The 21,560-nt window shown below is 36.6% G+C and overlaps 1 protein-coding gene across 5 annotated transcripts in view; it reads right to left on the reverse strand.

Annotated features, from left to right (window-relative positions):
* The window catches only part of OSBPL9 (oxysterol binding protein like 9), a 161,004-nt gene that overhangs the window by 37,102 nt on the left and 102,342 nt on the right, over positions 1–21,560 (reverse strand). For 2 of the 5 annotated variants that reach the window (XM_046661003.1, XM_046661002.1), the window contains exons 5-9: positions 8,545–8,613; positions 3,591–3,686; positions 2,783–2,830; positions 1,764–1,793; positions 921–971 (exon numbers count right to left, since the gene is read on the reverse strand). In XM_046661003.1, the coding sequence (XP_046516959.1) occupies positions 921–971; positions 1,764–1,793; positions 2,783–2,830; positions 3,591–3,686; positions 8,545–8,613 (294 nt within the window). Of the gene's footprint in view, positions 1–920; positions 972–1,763; positions 1,794–2,782; positions 2,831–3,590; positions 3,687–8,544; positions 8,614–18,417; positions 18,567–21,560 lie in introns of those variants that run through there. The other 3 variants (XM_046661005.1, XM_046661004.1, XM_046661006.1) reach the window with 2 other exon arrangements.

Here is a 21,560-nt window from a genome sequence, read left to right on the forward strand (position 1 = left end):
AAATGACATTACCCGCCTTTAACTTGTAAGCTGAATATCCTTCCTATCTAAGCACAAATGGATTGTCTTATGCTATTGTGTCATTAACAACGCCAGGTAAAAAGTATCTATTATTGGGCAAATACATGCAACTGAATAAATAAAACGGGCCAGTAATTAAAAACTCACACAAACACTCCAAACTTAGCTATTGAATTGGCTGTCCACTCACTTCTAGCCACTGGTTAGAAATACAGAAGTACACGTCAGGTAGAAATAATGGGGAAAAAATGTTTTTAATTCATATTTTCAAACACTAAAATTCTTGTTTTTCAAAATATCGGGCAATAAAAAATATATATGTAGGTTAAATAGACCAAAATTTTTCAGAAAAGCAGACAATATACATGAGATTTTTAACCCATTACAATAGTTCAAAACATATTTTACTTCATGAATAAGGAAGAGCAATTCAAGTAGTGGTTCATTAATGCAGTTCAGTACCAGAAAAAAAATCTATTAACAAACACAATTTAAAAAATATCTCTGTTATACACTTCATTATGGATGAGAAAAAGAACTCTGCTAAAATTTAATTCCTTTTTTCATAAGGAAAACTTTTTTTGTGAAAGGTTTTGCAAAATATGTCCCTGTCCCAAGCAGTAATAACGGATAAAACAGAAGGAAGGGGTGAGTCATTCAAATGTGCTCCCCCCTCCTTCCTGGACACCATCAGAAATTACCTCATCGAAAACATGCATATGCTGGTAAAGTAATGTCCACACATAATAGGTGTTCAATAGTACCAGGAACCGCACAATACAATGTACTGTAGAGAGGTAATATACTTCAGAACTGAGTTTTTTCCCTATTAAAGAAAAAGGCTATTATAATTTTTAAATCTCACTAAATCAAAGTAATCAAAAGCAAATTTTACTTACTTTAGCAATCTGGAGCAACACAATGCAGTGTTTGATTGATTCTACCATGCTCTATCAAAACAAAACACAGATTTTAGGATCTTGCCCCAAATAAAATGGTCATACGATGTTAAAACTTCAAATATTAAAACTGGTTCAAATGTACAGGGTTTAAGTCTATCCTACACAAGAAATACCCTTTCTGGGTGGGTTCTAGGATGCCGATAGTGAAGGTATCATTAGCAATTCTATGAATTGTTAAGAAATGCCATAAAACTGTTAATTTATACTCAATAACATCTAAATGGTTTTCAACACTTCAAACATAAACAGATGTGAGTCTGATGAACTTCCAAATTCTTACATCAACAGCAGGCAATCCCACCGTAAAGTCCTACAACGTCTATTCTTTGATGGAATTATGGAGAGTAAAGGATCTTACCAAAATACTGGTCAACCTAGAACCCTATTTTGCCCGTTTTTAAAAAGCTTTTATCAAAATACAAATCTTATCAGTAGCCCATTACATAATGTCAGAAGGGCAGTCACTACATCAGAAAACTTGAATCACAATATATTTTAATTATAAGAAAGAGAATATATGTGTTGTGCACGAATGACACCTTTTATCCAAGGATCCCAAACAGACAAGAAACAGATAAAATGGCACTCAGTCAATTTCAATTAGCAGGATTATTCTATTCACTTAAATTCCTCTAGAAAATAATACAACTCAAACACTCTGTAAAAATTCATAAAATTAAAATCTCAATTGTTCTTATTAACAGTAGCAGCTTAAAACAGAAATAACATTTTAAAGTACTTTCTAATACAAAGCCACAGTCTATCAGACACATAACTTACATTTGTTGTCTCTTTGAGAGTTTCAATTTTCTGCAAAAAATAAGTTTACACAGAAATAATCAGAAACATAAAGTTGTTTCTTAGTGGTTAGTCATTTAAAGAATTTTACCAAAATGTACTCACTATTCTAAGCAAGTGCTTGCAGGTTGGGAAGGGAGTACTTTTTGTTATACTTTTCTATTTAAATCACTTAAATAAAAAATTCAGACCTTATCCTCAAATAAAATCCATGTGCTTCAATTCAAGATTTGTAAGAATAATATAAAACATTCTTATTCCTTACCTGAAAACATGTTTTGTCTTTTCTATAGATTTTACTATGTCATTTAAAAATGCTTATTTTAGAATTAGCTTAAACTTAGCTAAGTTGTTTAAAAATGATACGGTTAAATTCCAAAACTAAGAATGGAAGGTGAGTTAAACATGACTACTATTACCAAGTATAAAAGAGCCAAATGCAAGGCTATGGTCCACAGAAATGGAAAAAAAAAAAAAAGATGCTGCATCAGGAATCTAGTTAACGATAGAAAAAATGTTAATTGAAAAAAGAAAACATTCAAACTACAAAGTAGTTGTCAGAAATCCACAGTGGGGGAAAACAGTAGCAGAACTATAATTAAAGCAACATTCATTTTGTTTCCTCATCTGTGGCTTCTTGTTTATTCTTAAAATTCTTACCGGTTAGTTTATTAATATCTGAAGTAGCCACATGTAAATTTAATAAGATAACTTTCTACCTGCAACATATGTACCTGAAGAGGAAAGAATTTACTCCTAGGAAGGTGGTACTTACAAAAAGGGTACCATATTACATTTTTGTACTTTACCCTTTTGTTTAATTATGAAACCATAACAGAAATTCACCCAGAAAACTCCCCTTGAAGTCTATATGGCAGTACTATCATAAGAGGTCAATAGTACTACTATAGTAGTCAAAACACTGAGGTCCTTCTGTTATTTCTCCAAAAGGCTCTTGGATTTAAGAATTTTAAAGTCAAAATCGTGATTATAGACGTTACCTTTCTCTGTTCATCATCTTTGCAGTTTTGAAGTTTGTCATCAAAAAGCTAGAGGATTAAAAAAAATGATTATAGTATCAAGTCACTTTACTACATTGTGTACATTTACTAAACAAAGAAAAGCAACCTTCAGTTCTTAAACACATTTCTTTCAGGGATGACTTACATGTACTTTCAAGATAACATATTTTTTCAAGGCATTGTATCAAGTCAAATTCTACTGAATTCTTTTAAGCAGTCAAGATCAATTACTCTGGTAGAATTACAAGCAAAAGAAAACAGATGACTTTTAAGGACTTAAAATATCAATTCAAACCTAAGTTTCTTCTGCTTTGTCATCCAAATTTATCAACACTCCTTTTTCTTCAAGACTTTTGCTTGTAATTAATCTTAAGGTAGGAATTGAGACAATTAATTTCAATAATGATAAAGGAAGTAGAGAAATCACCTCTCCCAACTCCCCAAAAATGGAAAAAGCCAGGCCATAGAAATCAAGCCACTCAAAATTTACCAGTTTTGTAGAATTTTTCAACAGAATATGAATCTAAGCTTGTCTTATTTTCTTCCAATTATGTCTAAATATTTACTTTTAATGACCAAAAAAGAAACATATACATATACTATTTACCATAATAATTAGAGATAAAAGATTTTGAATGTCACCAGATCTTTTAATGTCAGCTTTCAAAAGTGCTGAAAAACCACATAAAGTTTGTAAATTAATATTAAGTAATTGTTTTTACTCAAAAATCAAGCTCAATAACATTTACTACTTTATATCAATTCAATATATAAACTAATGCCACACCTTTAATTGTTCTATCAAGATTTGTAGGTAAGCATCAGCCTCTGTAAGTTTCTTATCAAAGTCTTGAACACTAGGAACAAATCCTGAATCCAAACCCTAGAGAAAAAGAAAATTTGCAATAAATCTAGGAGTACCAAGCAATGTTTAATAGTACAAAACATGCTTCATCCTTCATACATGACATTTCAATTTTAAAATAAAAATAGTACTTTCACATAAATAGTAGGTCTATTTAAATTTTCTAAATTCTCCAAAAATAGTGGTAGATCAATCTTCCTCACAAACTTCTGGCACTATTTCCTTCACGTCAATTACACCTGCAGCTGCTCAAATAAGGATTTACCCAGCTCTTCAGAATCACTTTCTTCTCTCCCAAAAAGCCCCACAATGGCTCCCAGTCACCTCCAGAGCAATAGGAATTTAGCTAGACAAATATATACAAAATAACCTAGATTACCGTCTATTCTCCCCGTATTTTCTGTTCAGTTCATTCCTCCAGTCCCTCAATCTTAACTTCATATTCTCAGTATTTAGTTCTCACATTCCCTAACCTACCCCATCAGCTCTGTTTTCCTCCTCTCATATTTAAAAAAAAAAAAAGAAAAATGAACCTAAAAATTCTCACCTCTTCTAAGAGGCCCCTCTCTAAATGAAAGGGATAACACTTCTCTCTTAATCGAGTACCCTACTCAGTTTCACCCATGGCATGAATACTACACCCTGGGTGCAGTGTAAATGTTTATTTATTTAGAGGGCCCACTTATTTCTCAGTTTAACAGTCTCGCATTTGTAGGTCCCACCTTTCCTACACTAAAAAATTTAAGCTCCAACAGCATGGGATTCTTATATTTTAACTTTACTCAAAAGAAACTTTTGAGTTCTTAATCTCTCTGACTGAAAAACACATCAATCCCAGGTGTAAAAGACAAAACAGATGGATATTGAACCAGACCATCAGCTTGCCATATTTGCACGCCCAGTTGTCATGCAGGTAAACAAGGAAATAATGGAACGGTTGGGAACCACTAATGTCACAATCCCAACCCAACCACAAAATTCTGCGCTAAAGAGGTGAAATATAATGGTTCAACATACCACACTTGACCTTCACCTGCTTTTTGGCCAAAACACGTCGATCATTTTCACACTCCCCAACTTAGTAAACTGAGTCCAGAGTTCATTTTATATTACACCAACATCTCATCCTTGTATAAAACTTTATCATTACCAAAGCAGAGCCATTATCTCAAACACTAGATTGAGACAGTATAGTATTTTGGAAACAACAATAGACTTGGCAAACCTGGTCTCTAATTCCAGCTCAGCCACTAACAAGATACTGTGTCTCTCTAAGCTTCTGTTTTCTTACCTGCCAAATACAGGCGTCCTCCTCCTATTCCTAATGTGGCACCTACTATCTCTATGAAAGACTACCATTACTAACACTATCATTAACTATTGTTGTCATTAACTATTGTTGCTCTTCCCAAACTAAAATTCAAATTCTCAACCAAACACTAAAAACCTAAGTCCTATTAAGACCACAGGAAAATTAATTTATCTTGTAATGCATTTTCCTTTTCAAATTCAAAGGCAATAAAACTGCCCACTTCTTTTTTTACATACATGTAAAGAAACTGCTTGAAATGAGTATTGACAAACCCCTTCCAAATGAGATGTCATGTATAAAAACAAAGTTTACGGAAAAAAATCATCATAAATCACGTATGTAAAATCCAGATATATTTATAAAATTGTGGTTAAACATCTTTATTTTTAAAGATAACCCAAAAAACTCCCTATTAGAAACATTTACTATGTATAGTATAATAAAAGATGTGGAAAAGGAAGGCTAATTCCACTACACTTCAGAGACACTGCAGCACTGTACTACTAAGAAAGGAGCAGTTTCTTTCCGCGTTACTGTACCACAGAAAAACCAGCTTGATTTTTGTTTTGTTTTGTTTCACAAAGCACTACAACATAATAAACAATAATTTAACTATAAGACCCAGTGAAAATCAGCTAAATACACTGTTCTTGCTAAACATCAAAAAGGTCAATGGCATATTCATAAATGAATAAAAGGTGAAGCACCTAAATGAGGGAGAAAAAGTGATCTTTAAGAATTTTCCCTCTTCTGAATATACTCAGAACTACCACTGGAAAAATCCAACATATCCTTTTGAACAAATCACTATCTGATTAAAAACCCTCCAGTAAATAAATAGAGACAAATTAGATTTAAATTACTACTGAGATCTGAAATCCACCTAAATTAATTCTTAACAAACAAATCTTTGATGTTTCTATAATCATATGAACCTCATCTTGGCTCTATTCTCAGACCTGCTTTTGTCTTCCACGACATTCCTTTACCCTTAGAATAAACTCCACACGTTACAACATCCAAATAAAAGATATGCTCACCAATCCATTCTTCCTTATGTAATTTATAATGGGAGATTTATAAGAGTTATTAGCTTAAAATCCCAGAACTGGCCTAAACTCCTTTGCACAGTAATCCATAAATCTTTGGTCTTATTTAAAAAGAAATTCTACACATACAGTTGCTCCCCATCTACAATCAATAAAATAAAACGTACAAATTTATCAATAACACGGACAAGCAACTGATAGTAATTAAACTGTTTTCTCAAATCTTTTAAGCATAATTCACTAGAAGATACAAGTTTTCACTGTATATTGTAATGTACAGTACACAGAATCAAAGCCACCTAGTCCAACCTCCCACTCATAGAAGTTAGCATAATGTCTTTGAAAGTCATTTGATCTTTCTTGAGTATCTCAAGAGACAAGGAACTCATTACCTCCTAACATACACTATTTCATAAAAATTCCCTTAAAATCATAACTATTCCTCTTTCCATTCAGCATTTACAATATAAGGCACTATATTCAGATCCTTTTTAATGGAGTTTTGTTTTAAAACAGATCATAAAAATAGAATATAGTCCTTTATGATGTTGAGAGTGGTCTGTCTTCCTTTGAAAAGAACTCAGAACAGAGCAGACCCTTTAAGACAGAGTGTGACTTCCTACTTAGTGACATCTTACAGTCACACTTGAGAACAAGCAGGTTGGGAGTCAAGCAGATATACATTCTAACATTCTGTACTCGCCTTATCTAATACCTATCACACTTCATCATAATTAAATATTTAATTGATTGACTTCTCTGAAGGAGTATAAACCCCATTAGGGCAGAAACTGTGCCATTCGTTTAACACCGTATCTCCTAAGGCTGGCTCTGTGTTGAATGAATGCATGTGGCACTGACTGCAGCATCTGGCAACTGCTGATGCCATGATAACAGTCTTCCCCATGACCTCTTCTCCCTAGGTTTCTCTTGCCTTTCTGTTCTTTTTCTCCTCCCTCACTCCCTTCTTTGTGTCTTTCTTTCCCTCTCTCCTGTCCACATCCTTCAGTAGTCACTGAAGTGGTTATGTTGCATTTTTGGCGGTCTGGATCAAAGAGGCTGCTGCTCCCTGATTTACTATATAGACGAGCCACAGTTCTAACTTGATGATTTCTGTATGAATTCATTTAAGGCGTAAACTAAACACAACTATTACAGAGAAAGAAAGACAAAATAGACGTGACGTAAAAGTAGTTATATTAGAAGAAACAGAAATTAAACCTAAATCTAACCATAAAATTAGAAATCTCTATAAAGAAAAAACTCCACTTATGTGGCAAAAATGCTAAAAATAAAATAGTTTCTAGTATTCAAGAGTACTTTGTAATAAAGAAAGATAAAGTACATATATAACATCAAGAATAGTAATACATGATTTTCTATCAGCCAGGATTTATGTATACAGTTTAAAATATGTACATAGAAAGAGACAGAGAGACACATCTGGCCCAATTTAAGGGGAATGTCAAAAATAAATAGCTAGACTGATAGAAGAATATCAAACTGTAAGTACTTCCTACTATCTTCCTAATACTTAAGTTGAATAGCATCAACTTTTTTCTTCTCAGAAGGTACTTCAAAGCTAACAAATCTCAGCAAAATTAAATGAATTCCTATTAATGACTTTAGTTAGGACATTAAACACTGTTTATACATACACATAAACGAAAATGCTTCACCCCATTAAAAAGAAGAGTATTGCCAGGGATGGCCTTAAAACTGTCTGAAGTCCACAGAAAGTACAGCTGCTTTGGAGAGACCCTCTCAATAAATAGTGCAGGAGGCAATTTTTGAGGCAGGGAGTAAGAGCTTTCAAAGTAATTCCTGCCGACAGAGGAAGAGTAATGAACAGTGGTGTTAAAAGGTGGTTTACGGTCTTCTTGAGGTCAGAATCAGGAAATAAGAAAGTTATGGGTAATTTGAGGAACTGAGGAGAATAATGTAGAACAGGAAGGGCTATGGCTGAATAATAACTTTGTAAAAAGAAACTTACAAATGAGTAGTTATTTTCATACCAAATCTTATTTCACAGCAAAAACTTAAAGAACTAAGTACCCTATGTTCAGTGCTTTCTCTTATACAGGACAAAACAGTATATAATAAAAATATGTTGCAAAAAGAGAAAAGGAGAATATATTAGAAATAGAGAAATTACTCCACCTAAGTCTAATAGAAAAGTTCAGAATAACAAGAAAACAGAGTAAGTTGCCAGTAGTAGAACTGTAAAAGAGTAACTGCTTAAAAATTTAACACAGGAAAAATACCAAAGAAAACAAGCTTCCTACTAAAAAATAAATGGCATGAATCCTGACAAAAGTAGATGATTTTTACAAATTAGCAAAACATACACCCTATAATTAAAACAACAACTTTGCAAAAATGTCATTCTGATTAAAATATGAGAATATTTGGAAAGTTTTATGTTCACAATCAGCAACATGAGATGACATGCATCACAGATACACTTTCATCCAATGAAAGAAGTATAGGGTATACTTACAATTGAATCACTTACAATTATTTTTGAAAATTCAAGAACTGGAGAGATACCAGAAGACTGGAAAAAAGCAAGTGTGGTACTGATCTTCCATAAAGGTAAGGAAAAGAGAGAATAGAAAGTTACCATGCTGTGAGTCTGACATCAATAATTAAGTAAAGGAATAATAAGAGAAAAATCTGTAACTACACAGAGGAAAAGCAGGTACATGAGCAGCAAGTGGCAAGTTAAAAAAAATAAATAAAAGAACATTTGCTAAGTTTTTATACTAAACTTAATGGCTTTTCTGTTCCTTAGAAATTTTGTTAGCAAATTAAGATTTCGAGAAATGACACCATTTTGTCTCCATACCAAATGGCTTAAAATTTGGTTTAATGATGAAAAAAGTTTATTAAAGAAACCAGAAATATTAATAAGACCGTGATTTTATGTGGGCTATACTGTGATTTCTTCAGATTACTGAAAGTTTGGAAATATTTATAATCTCTGTTGTCTCTGTGGTTTATCTTCTTCAGGTAAAGGAAGAATAGGGTTTAGAGGTATAGAGAAGTTCTGAGGGTAAGAATTTCTCCCTGTTTCTGGGTGTTTTCTTTCTTGTCTTTCTTTCTTTCTTTTTTTTGGTGAGGAAGATTGGCCCTGAGCTAACATCTGTTGCTAACTTTCCTCTTTTTGCCCAAGGAAGATTGTCACTGAGCTAACATCTGTGCCAATCTTCCTCTACTTTATGTGGGATGCTGCCACAGCATGACTTGATGAGTGGTGCTAGGTCTGTGCCCAGGATCCAAACATGCACCAGGCTCCCGAAGTGGAGCATGCAAACTTAACCACTAAGCCACCGGGCCAGCCCCTCTCTCTATTTTTTTAAGCCTAAAGAATACTCAACTCTCAACTCACTTGTAGTGAAGATTATCAATGCAAAAATGTCCATAAAATTAAGCCTATTACTAAATTCTCCCAGTGTACTTTCAGGAAGGTATTTTCCATTTAATTCAATGTTCTGATAACCTAAGGTTCCAAATAAGGGTTTTTATCAACATAGTAGCTATAGCTATCTCACCAGCACTAGGTACCCGAGGAATGCCCTAAAAGATCTTTTGCCATAGTTTTAAGTGAACAGTTTGAACACCATGGATTCACAATATATATTAAAGATTTTTTCACAGTATTAGGTCCTGTTAGACACTTTACAAGTTTTCTCATTTCATTATCACAACATAGAAAGTAGATAAACACTAACTATTTTCTAAGTGTTTACCCAAATCATTCAGCTGGGACTTTGTTTTTTAACTGGGATTTCAACTTAGTCCTTTGACTTTCAATCCATTACACTTTTCTATTAAATCACAATGATACATATTTGAAAAAAATTCAGGGCATAAGAGCACTAAAGTGTAATCTAAAAACTACCTGAAGGAGCTTGACGTAGTGAAAATAAGAATAAGCTTTAAGGTCAGACTGATCTAGTTTAAAATCTTGAATCTGCAACTTCCCAACCAATTACCTGTATGATCTGACCAAGTTACTTTCTCTGCCTCCATTTTCTCATCTATGGATGAGCACAATAACAAACCACTCAAGGTTGTTGCATAGATGACATGAGATAATATGCATAAAGAAACACAACAGTAGGTATTCTATTTCCTCTTCATAATTTGGAATCGCAAATAACCAGGATTTCCACTATATCCCCAGGCCTTAAACTAGTGCCTAACATACAGAAGGTGCTCAATGAATATTTGATGGATAAGAACAAAATAACTAGGTAATACTATAAAACACATGCAATTTTAACAGAGATCTATAATCACAGAAAGGATATAAGCGTTAAGTTAAACTGTATTTAACACTGCTTTAAAAAGGAAAACAAACTAAGTTGATCAACTCTGAAGAAGATAATAGCTAACAGTAATAAAAAACGTATGAGTAATAGACAAAACAAGCGATAACAGAGTCTTGGAAAACAGATCAGAAAAAATTCCCTATGAGATGTTCAGAAAAGTATTGGGTATTATGCTTGAACCACAAAAGTTAAATGGTACTGAATTATTACCTTGGTAACAAAGAGTCAAACAATATAAAGTCTTTCCCCATAATATAATCTGATTTTTGAAAATGCACTATTAGTTCTTTGAAAAATAGAATCCCTTGTATCTATAAATTTACAAAGAGAATAGTTTACGCATAATATTAAGTTTCTGTGAAAAAAAATCACAAAACAAATCTGAACTGATCATACAGTTGGGACAGAAAAGAACTGCTTTGTCAAGAAGGAATTAGGCACAACCACCAGTGCCAAAATTCATGAACTTTAATCGTAACTCAGCTCAACTGCTTACTCTTCAGGATCTCTTCATCTAATACTGACGCTGTTATGTAACCTGATTTATAGGACAAAATACTAATATTGATTCCATAAAGTGATTTGGTTACTCAAACAACTCCACAGAGAAAGTTTGGGATTTGTGCCATTTTCCTCTATTTAAATCATTGATAGCTTGTCTTCCCAACTCCCAATTTATTCAATAAAGTCATGTAAAAAGTTACTGTTGAAACTAAACAAAACAAACAAAACCTGAAGTTTATAAACAGAATGACCATATATCCTAATTTGTCTGAGATAGTCCCTGTTTATGCCTGTTGTCTCAACAAAATTATTAGCAGCCTCCTCACTCTCAAAAGTGCCTGTTTGGACAATAAATTATATGGTCTCCCTCTCTACAAAGGATGTTAACTAGCATTAAGAGATATAAATATCTGGAAGGCATATTGCTTCAGAGGTTTCAGAATCAGCAAAATACTAAAACAAACAAACAAACAAAAACCTAAAACGAAACATGAATTTACAGGCTCTGGAATGTAGAAAGCAAACCACAGAAATAAAACAGACACCAGAATTCAAGTCAATTAATATTAACTGAGTGCTTACCTTATGCTAGATAAGTGGAGACACGAGTAATATAGAAGTTACACTTTAAAAAGTTATTTTATTTACACACACAATCTGAAATAAATCACATGAAACAAAACACAGGAAATGCATATATTACTCCTGGGCAGCAGGACTGAGGAAAGGGGGCGTTTGAGACTAGGATTCTTTTAGTTTTTTCTTTAAATATTCATGTTGTTTGCGTTTTTTAATAAGTAGGCATTTATTTATTTAACTTAAAATCAAAAGCTTTGAGTAAAACATTCAGAAACTGTGCAGGTTATAAATATTTTTCCAAAATTTTATAACTGTTCTAGCTTGCAAAATCATCAGCATTATTCTTTTAAAATTATCTACAAAATGCTAAAATGTCTTAAGAGTAAATTTGGCAATATTGAAGTTGCTCAGATACACCTTTCTAAGCAAAATAAAATGTAGCTTAACAAATTTATGACATCATTCACGGATAAAGCACAAACTAGCAAAAAAAAAAAAAAAAAGCACTTAAAACTTAGCAATCACCACTATACTGGAATAAATGCTGAGAAGAAAAATAGCCAGTAAAACAAAGCAGAATACCTAAATTTTTTTCTACATCCTTCCTGCCAATAACACGATGAGTCAAGATTCAAGAAAGCAAACTCATAAAAAACAAAACACCTACTACATCATTCCCCCTTACAAAGCATTGTTTTACCACGTGGTGTGGGTAATCAGCCAAAGCTTTTCTTTTCACACACTAGTTAGTCAGATTACTAGGAATATCTTCCTTAAAAGTCATAAGTTAAGTCATTCCAAGATCTAAACAAGTTCTGAGTGGCTTACTACTACGGAATAGAAAAAATACGTTCTTCCACTCCCCAACCTCAGACTACTATCATTCAGCTTAACAGCATTTTGGAAAGCAAAAAGTCTCACTATTTTTAAAGGTCTACCAAAAACAGAATTTTAGGTAAGCTTCCTGGAAATTTGCTCTACGTATAACTAAGAGAAATTCACATTAAACACATAAATCCATAAACTGAGTATTTTAGTAGTTCAAGTTTTGAAATAACTGAAGAATGCTCATATATAGCATAATGCTTGTTGAAAATTTGATTATGAAATGTTTTCAAAAAGAAAATCTGATATATTCCTCTAACAAAACTGGATCTGTGTAGCAAAATATAATATTGAAAATTAAACAACATCCAAGCAGAGCTAAACGATAAACTAGTCAGACCAAGAGATAATGAGTATTAAAAGGCTTATATCTCACACAAACCAACCAAACACAAGAGAACAAAAACGACCACCCTGAATTGAAAAGAACAGATTCTATAATTGGTTTCTCACTTATTCCTTAAAAATTGTATGTGCCAAAGCAGTTTTTGTATATCTGATTTTAGCTGCCAGTGAATATCAAACAGTTTGAATGAAACAGGTTCAGTTTTTCCTAAAGCTGTTAAAAGCGTAATACAAAATTACCATGATATAGCTCAACTGTTGTCAGAAATCTATCAAGATGGTCTAAAATAAGACTAGAAAAATATGAGGACAGACTTTGTTTTGTTCTCTACTGTATCTCCCAGGCTAGTGCTTGGTTTATAGAAAGTGCTCAATAAAAACAAATGAATGAAGGCATTCTGAAATGTGTCTGTTAGTATTTAAACACAAAAAGTAATCAAAGAACAAGAAGTTCTTGCAGATATAAACCAGAGTATTCATGAAAAAATCATAAATAACTCATTTAGTTATTATAAAAGATTTATTGTATTACAAGTATGGATGCTGAATTTTTTAAGGCTAATTAAAAGTTTTTAAGAAAAAAAGAGAAACAATAGGAGAAAGACATTGTATTGTACAGGCAGTATAAGCAAGACTAAGCAATGACAATCAACTTATCCCTCTAAAAATTGATTCTCTGGTGCCAAATCTTGTCATGAGCACAGTTTTACACATACTACTCTGGGCTTAGAATTTAGTATTATGATAATGATGTATTCATTAGGCATCTCTTATGACTATGGCTCTGTGTTGGATGCTTTGCGGATGCCAAGATAAAGCAGACATACAGACCCTGTCCTAAGAGTTTCAAATCTATTAAAGGAAATAACCGTCTGTCTACAAATGACTGATTCAAGCACGGTAAAAATAAGTGTTAAAAGAAAGGTATTAAGAGATTAAAAGGAGAAGTTAAGGGAATGAGAAAGGTTTCACAGAGGTAGCATTTTAGAGTGCAGGATTTGGACAGAGATGGGGAGAGGAAAAGTATTACGGCAGTGGGCCTGGGCAAAAATAGCGTAATCGGACGGGATGTTTGAACTTTTCTTTAATTAAGTGACTAGAGAAATGAGAGCAGTTAAGGAAACTAACAAGGGATGCTAAAGTATCCAGGAATTAGGAACAGCAGGAGGCCCTCTCCACCCCAAGCCTGAAGGATCAAGGAAGGAAACAATGGCACCAAAGGCCAATCAGAGGAGAAGCTACTCAAAGGATATCCTAGTTGAAGGACACAGCCACTGCCAGAAATGCACCAAAGCAGAGAAGGAGCAAGAGGAATAAACTTCCCAAAGGTTCTTTCTTTTTGTCCTTCCATCTTCTTCCGCTGCCTCCCATTGGCTAAACCCAACCAAAAGCCAAAGGATAAAGGACACCAGGTGACATAGGCTGTAAAAGTTAGCCTTCTAGAACAGAAAGCAGAGAAGAGCAGAGAATGAATCTCATCTGCTCCTAGACTGAGTAGCTAGTATAAGTACAAACCGGGCTGAAAAGCACAGAGAGGTCAAATGAGGAAGAAGCTTCTCTTGGAAAAGGAGAGAAGATGATATTTTTCAGATTCAAGTGCTGAATCTGAAAGGAAACCAAAATTAGTGGCTGAACAGGAAACAGGACTGGGGTTTGGGGAGTGAGGTGAACAGTGGATGGAGAGGAGAGCCAGCAGCACCCTGGTTCTCTCTAGATAGTAAAAGAGCAAGAATCATAGGGCTCTAGTCCTGGTTATTCTAGTCTCTGACCATGTGACCTTGGCCAAATCACTTGGCTTCTCTGAGATTGTTTCCACCACTATAAAAACAGGTAGAGGTTGAATTAAAACTTTGATTCCTTCCAGTTCTAGGATTCTGTGAAGCCAAATATCTCCAGGTGAGTAACCATGTTCACCAGGTGAGTAAATACCTCAGCATATTGGAAAAACCTATGATCCACTTATTCACCTTTGAAAAAATTAATTTTATTTAAATAAAGACAATAACAACTTACAAATTCCAACTGCAGCCAAGTCCTCCATGGAATGACAATGAATGTTAAAACCCAAGCAACCTCTATCATTTAGTGTAACCTTGAAACTGAATGAGAAAGACTAATGCAGCCAGATTTAAAAAACATGCTCTGGAATGCAGAGAATGCAAAGAAACAACCAAGTAAGCAGAATAACTTGATTGAAGTGGCATATTTTGGAAAAAACAAAATGAGCTGCTCAGTCAATACCGCAAAGCAGCAAAGTTCTTAAAGGTGTCTCCAGAAATAAAGGAACTCCAATTTGGGAAGAGCTACAAGTCTCTCTCTCTCTCTCTCTCTCACATAGACACACACACAGCAACCACTAACATTTATTCATGACACAAATATTTACTGAACATCCATTATGTGCCAGGTACTATCGTCCTCTTCAAAGGACATTTTTTTTTTTTTTTAAAGATTTTATTTTTTTCCTTTTTCTCCCCAAAGCCCCCCGGTACATAGTTGTATATTCTTCATTGTGGGTTCTTCTAGTTGTGGCATGTGGGACGCTGCCTCAGCGTGGTTTGATGAGCAGTGCCATGTCCGCGCCCAGGATTCGAACCAATGAAACACTGAGCCACCTGCAGCGGAGCGCGTGAACTTAACCACTCGGCCACGGGGCCAGACCCTTCAAAGGACATTTTTTAAGGACAATACTGGTAATAGCAAATATAATCCAGCATTACCTAATCTTCTGGAATGAGCTCAAATTTCATCCCTTCCAAACAGTCCCCCTGACTTCTCTACCCTTTTTCCTAGTATACTAACTACTACAAAACCGATTTGTGCTGGTACTGCCTTTAGTATTCTCTCAACTACATAAGAAGTCAAGCAGATTCACAAAGGGCAGGGGGAGAGGTGGGCAGGAGGTTTACCTGGGCTTCTACTCACCATTTGCAACACTGTTTCTTAACACACTCTCCAACCCTGCCTCTCATGTGTGGTAGCATCCAGGGAGCTTGGCGACTTAGGAAACATTTCTAACTCAGAGGGATAAACCTAATTCCAGTACACCTGAGGAGTGTGCCAAGGGTTTGCACTCTTAGATATGAATAAGTCGCATATTTTGATCATTTAACAACCATTCATTGAGTACCTACTATGTACCACGCACTGACTAGGGACAAAGGCCCTGGGGATACAAAGATGAGTAATGACTTCTGATCTCTAGGAGGTTAGAGTGTAATGCAAAAATCAGACGTGAACAAAAAATTTACAATAAATCTAGTGAAGGCTGTAACGTAGCAATATGAACATGCTGTAGTAAGTAGTACAAAGACAAGAGTAACTCTAATACTCTGCCTGAAGGAAGACAGCAAAGAAAAAGTCACACATGAATGGTGTATTAAAGGAAAAAAGAGGTTTATCACTTGATAAAATTCTAACAATTATAATTCTAAGCAAGAGGGGAAAGCTGTGAAAGGACAAAGAGCAATGAGAGGCTATGGAATGTTCTAAGCAATTAACAGTTCACAGTGCTAGAGTGGACAGCTTAGGTAGGGCACCTGTAGCTGAGAACCAACTCAAGAAAGAGAAATTGGGACCAGTTTATGAAAGGCCTTCAAGGATATGCTAGGCAGCTGGACTTTGGTAAGAGGGAAGCCAAAATAGATTTTTAAGCACAGGAGTGACTCAGTTGGATCTGATTTCGGATAAAGAATATGGGTACAGGGAATCCAGCAACAGGGAGGCTAGTTAGAAGGTTGTGCAAAAGTCTAGGTGAGAGATGATGCAGGCCTGAATTAAAGCATTATCACGTGGAGAAAAAAAAAAGCTAAATCCAAGAGATATTACTAAGACAAACTTAACAGGACCTAGTGACCAGTGATGGAAAAAGGCTCTAAACAACTGCCTGTGTGTGGTGGAACTTCAATTAATTAAAACATTTAGGGAGAGATACTTGGCTTAATTACATTTCAGCCTAATAACTATTTTTTCAAACATAATCTTTGTTTGAATCTTTATTGAAAAATCTTCCAAAATACAATTTTAAACTAAGTACATTAAAAAAAATCATAAAAATGGTTCTTTCCTATGCAATTTTCATAAATATCAGTTATCATTCTACACCATGAAGTTTAGATAATGCTAGAACTCGACACATCTCAGAGGACATCCTAGAATTTGCTCTTTAGAATTAAAGCCTGATATCGTCTTTTCAAGCAATAGACTGCAAACCATGCACCTGCCCGATTTCCAATAAGCAGAGTATGATTATATCACAATGCTCTTTCCAGGCTAAACCAAACACACGGAACTACATTCCCTGCTGATCTTCCTATCAACTCGGGATGGCTGAGTGGTTCAATTATTACAGAATGCAGTCTTTACAGATTGAAAAAAAACCCAAACCACCATACCATCTAGAACTGTAGAAATCTCAAAATGGATGTGACCAATAGCCTTTGCAGCCTAGTACTTACTGAGGGGCGCTTTAATAATGTGATCTCTGTCAAAATCAAACGCAGGACACTTTAGAAACAAATTCAGCTTCTCCACTATGTTTCTTATTTCCCATTTAAGCTCTCAGACTAAAAATCTCATTTTTAGCTGTTTATATCTTCCCTAGCCTAGGAAAGGTAATATGGTATTTTTACTTAAGTTGTCTCTTGCTGGAGTGCACAAAAAGCGAAAGTTTAAAAAACGGTTTTTTTAAGTAGAAGTAAATGAGAGATGTTACACTATTCATGAAAGGGTTTTATCACCTACTCAGTTCAATACAGGCAGTGTTCTGAGAGATGATTCACAGATAGCGGGTGAGAATTTCCAATTTAAAGTTCACTACAAAAGCTCTTAAAACTGCAACTACTATTCCAAGATCCCTCCCAGCTTCTCCACTAAAAACTAGGAGAAGTAATTACTTGATTTGTTTTTAACTTCCTGAACACAGCTAAAACTAAACAGTTTAATCAACAAGCAAAACCAAATGTTACTTTAAATAAGCAAAGTTTTCTTGTTCAATACTCTGTTTCATAACCAAAATACTTGTCAAGTACAGTACGAATGTCACAAAAAGCAGCATGATGATCCAAACATGCTTCTCCGTCTATTTATCACACTCAATTTTCCATAACTAAGTTGCGCTGAGACCTAAACCTTTCCTTTTAGTTTTTATGGGAACTTCATACAACTATTCCCAAATTTTCAATATTTTTGCCCAAGCTACGCAAAAAGCATAAACCATCTCCCTCCCCACACACATACTCACAAATAATAGTATCCGTAATTACTACACATAAAAATAATGGGCCAAAAAAAAGTGCCAAAAATAAAACAACAGAAAATGTTTGGCCTGCAACTGGAGATTCTATTAATGAGTAACTCGTCAAAACTAAGCTTTCACATTAAGAGAAAGCTTAACTTTTGTGTTTAAAATACTGTGAGATGGCTTTCGAAAGGAAAACTGACTTCCACAAACATGAATCGAAAAAGGGGAAGAGGTTCACTCCAAAGTCTGTTGGTGGCGAATGACCTCTCGGTGGAACAGGAGGCCCCTAGCGTGAGCCCGCAACCCAGCTCGGCCGAGGAAGCGAGGCAGCTCCCTAGAGAGAGGGCCCGGGCGCCCCGTCGTCCTACTCACCCCACAGGGCGGCGGGAAGCAGGCGGGGAGAGAGCGACAGGCGCGCCCACGGCCCGGCCGCAGGGACCCCGGGGGCTCAGAGGTGGGGGCCGGCCCCTCTCCCAGACCCTCGGGGTCTACTCACTCCGCAAGTGGCCAGCAAGAAAGCCATTCGCCAAGGCCCCCGCCCTCTGTGCCTCCAGGGGAGGGAGCGTGGGACCGCTTCCGAGCACCCCTTTTCACCCCCCTCGGTTGGACTCGCGAGCTGCGGCGCAGTCGGTCCAGCCAGGTTCAGCCCCCGGGCCGCCTCCTCACTCCTCTCCCAGCCCCGCCCCGCCCCGCTGGGAGGCCTCCCCGATTGGCTGGCCGTGCCAGCTCCTGGCAAAGAGACCCCTGGCGATTGGCCATGGGTCACCGGCTGTAGGGGCGGGTGAGCGGCTGACGATTGGCGGTTGGGCCAATTTTGGGGCGACAGGCGGAAGGGAGCGGGCCACCCCCGGGAGGGGCCAGGAACAGCAGGCGCCAACGCGGAGCGCCCGGCTCCCTGGGTCCCCGCCCAGACCCGGCCCAGCAGCCGCCTCGCGGGGCCTAGGGGCTCACCTTGGGGGCTGGGGGCCGCGCCGGGACCTGTGCCTCGGGGCACGCAGCTGCCACCCCGCCGCCCCGGAGAGGGAGGTTGTAGCTCGACAGAGCTCAGCCCGGCTTCGGGGCATCGGCCCCAGGGATTCTAGTTGGGTGGCAACTGGGGAAGGAGCTGGTCACAGATGCAGACGTACTTCGCCTACACCCACTGGCTTCTAGCCTGCCATCTCCAGTATTTTGGCAGCTGTGGAGCCAGGTCTCATCTTGATAACTGCTGTTGCTTACTTCCGGAAAATTGTTTGTGTCGCGTGGTGGGGAAGTGGAGGAAGGGGGAGGGAGTAAGGGGAGGAGGAGATACTGTATCAATAAACAAACGCATGGGTAGGCCTGCTTTATTTTATTAATTCAGTGAAACATCGTGGGCCTGCTGTTGTGCCACAGATCCATAAAGAATGTAGGTGGCGTGTGAAGATACTTCAGGAATCCAAAAGGCATAACTTCGAATTAGATCAAAAGTTCAGGCTTAGAAGACTTCGACAGAAAATCATCCAAAATGCAGGAAATCACAGAGAAAACGGATGAACTTACCGATCTGGAGGACAATCTCCTTTTCTGCTCTTTCTGTTTTTCCTTATGGTTGTTCATATACTTTTAACTCTACTAAACTCTTAAGCATTGAATTAATTTTTGTAGCTCTACTGGAACCCCCTACGACACCTGGCAAAGTGCACAGTGCACAAAAGGCTCAATAAATGCTTGCTGCACTCAGTATTAAAGATACCTTCAGTTTGTTTTATGTAAAAAATTCCAAAATATCCAATACCAAACGCACTCTCTTCATCGAGCACCCATTCCTCAAAAGGCTGATCCTCTTTCAGTGCTCCCTATATCTCAGTAAATGAAAACCACTACCATCCACTCTAACATGCAAACCATAAACCTAGCAATCCTGGACACCTCCCTCGTCCCAGGTTCAATTCTTTACCAACTTCTGTCATTTTTACCTCCTAAATACATTCTCAATTCTGTCCATCTCTCTCCATCACCACCACCCAATTACAGGTCTGGGCCTCTTGGAATAATCTCCTAAATAAAGGCTTCCTAAATCTACCCTCGCTCCTCCAATTCATTCTCAGCACTGTAGCCACAGTAGTATTTCCAAAACCAATTTCATTACCCTATCATCATCCTCCTCCCCCCTAATTAAAGAACTTCAACTGCTTTCCACTGTGCTTAGGATACAACTCAATCTTTAACAATGGCCTGCAAGGTTTAGCCCTACCTACATCCTAGCTCCATCTTACACCTTGCACACCCCTATTTTCTGCCCTCCACACAACGGCCTTTTCAAATTTCTTCAATTTGCCATAGATCTTCCAACCCCAGGGCCTTGACACATGCTGTTATTTCTGTCTTTTCACTGTCTCCTTGACACCAATCCCCACCCCTCACTTAATTTACTTCTACTCATCATCATTTCCTCCCTGCCTATGTGAACTCTTCCTATTATGCGTTCTCATAGCCTATGCAACTCTCCTTTGTGAAACTTAGCATAGTTATAACTTTACATGTTTTGTTAATCTTTTTAATCATCTTTATTATTATAATTTACATATAATAAAATGCATACATTTTAGATGTACAGTTCAATATATTTTGATAAATGTATGCACACATGTGACCACAATTAAAATACAACATTTCTATCACCCCACAATTTCCCCATGCCCCTCAAGCAGTCAATCCCGCCAACCACTGCCCTGCCTTCTATCTATTTGCATTATTCTTTGATTAATGCCTATGTTCACCACTAGACTGTATGAGGCAAGGATCCTATCTGATTTTGTTCAGCATCATATCCTCAGTATTTAGCCAAAAGCCTGGCACCTATTAGGTGTTCAACACAGGCATACCTTGGAGATATTGCAGGTTCAGTTCCATAGCACCGCCACAAAGCTAATATCGCAATAAAGTGAGTCACACAAATTTTTTGGTTTCCAAGTGCATATAAACGTTATGTTTACACTATACTGTAGTGTATTAAGTGTGCAACAGTATTATGTCTAAAACAAGTATATACCTTAATTAAAAAATACTTTATTGCTAAAAATTGCTAACCATCATGTGAGCCTTAAGCAAGCTGTAATCCTTTTGCCGGTGGAGGATCTTGTAAAAAATGCAGTATCTGTGAAGCAGAATATTCTCGTAATGGATTTCCTATAGTAATAGATTCTGAAAACAGACGTCAATTCTATGATAAATATCAATTAAACCTTAAACAGTGATGGAGAAAAAATACATTAATTTTATCAGATGGACAAGGTCAATGTCTACCCTCTCTTTTAAATTTTTCTTTAATCTTTGCTTTTCTAACAGTTAATTTTGTGCCTGAGTAGCCCAAAGGACTTGATTCCATAGTAGCTGACCAAACAGTTCCCCAGGCCAGGGGGAAACAAAGGCCTACATCTCTAATTCTGTCTCTGGACTGTACTGTTTGACCCCATAATAGACATAATACTTATTTATATAATTCTTGCTTACCAGTTATTTCATGTGTTTATGTCTTATCTCCCCAACTAGACGGAAAGACCTATGGGGTCATCAAGGACTTTGTATTTAGGGACCGGCCCAGTAGCATAGCGGTTAAGTGCATGTGCTCCTCTTCAGTGGCCCAGGGTTCACGGGTTCAGATCCCGGGTGCGGACA

Source organism: Equus quagga, chromosome 5 (genome assembly GCF_021613505.1).
Source record: "Equus quagga isolate Etosha38 chromosome 5, UCLA_HA_Equagga_1.0, whole genome shotgun sequence".
NCBI lineage: Eukaryota > Metazoa > Chordata > Mammalia > Perissodactyla > Equidae > Equus > Equus quagga.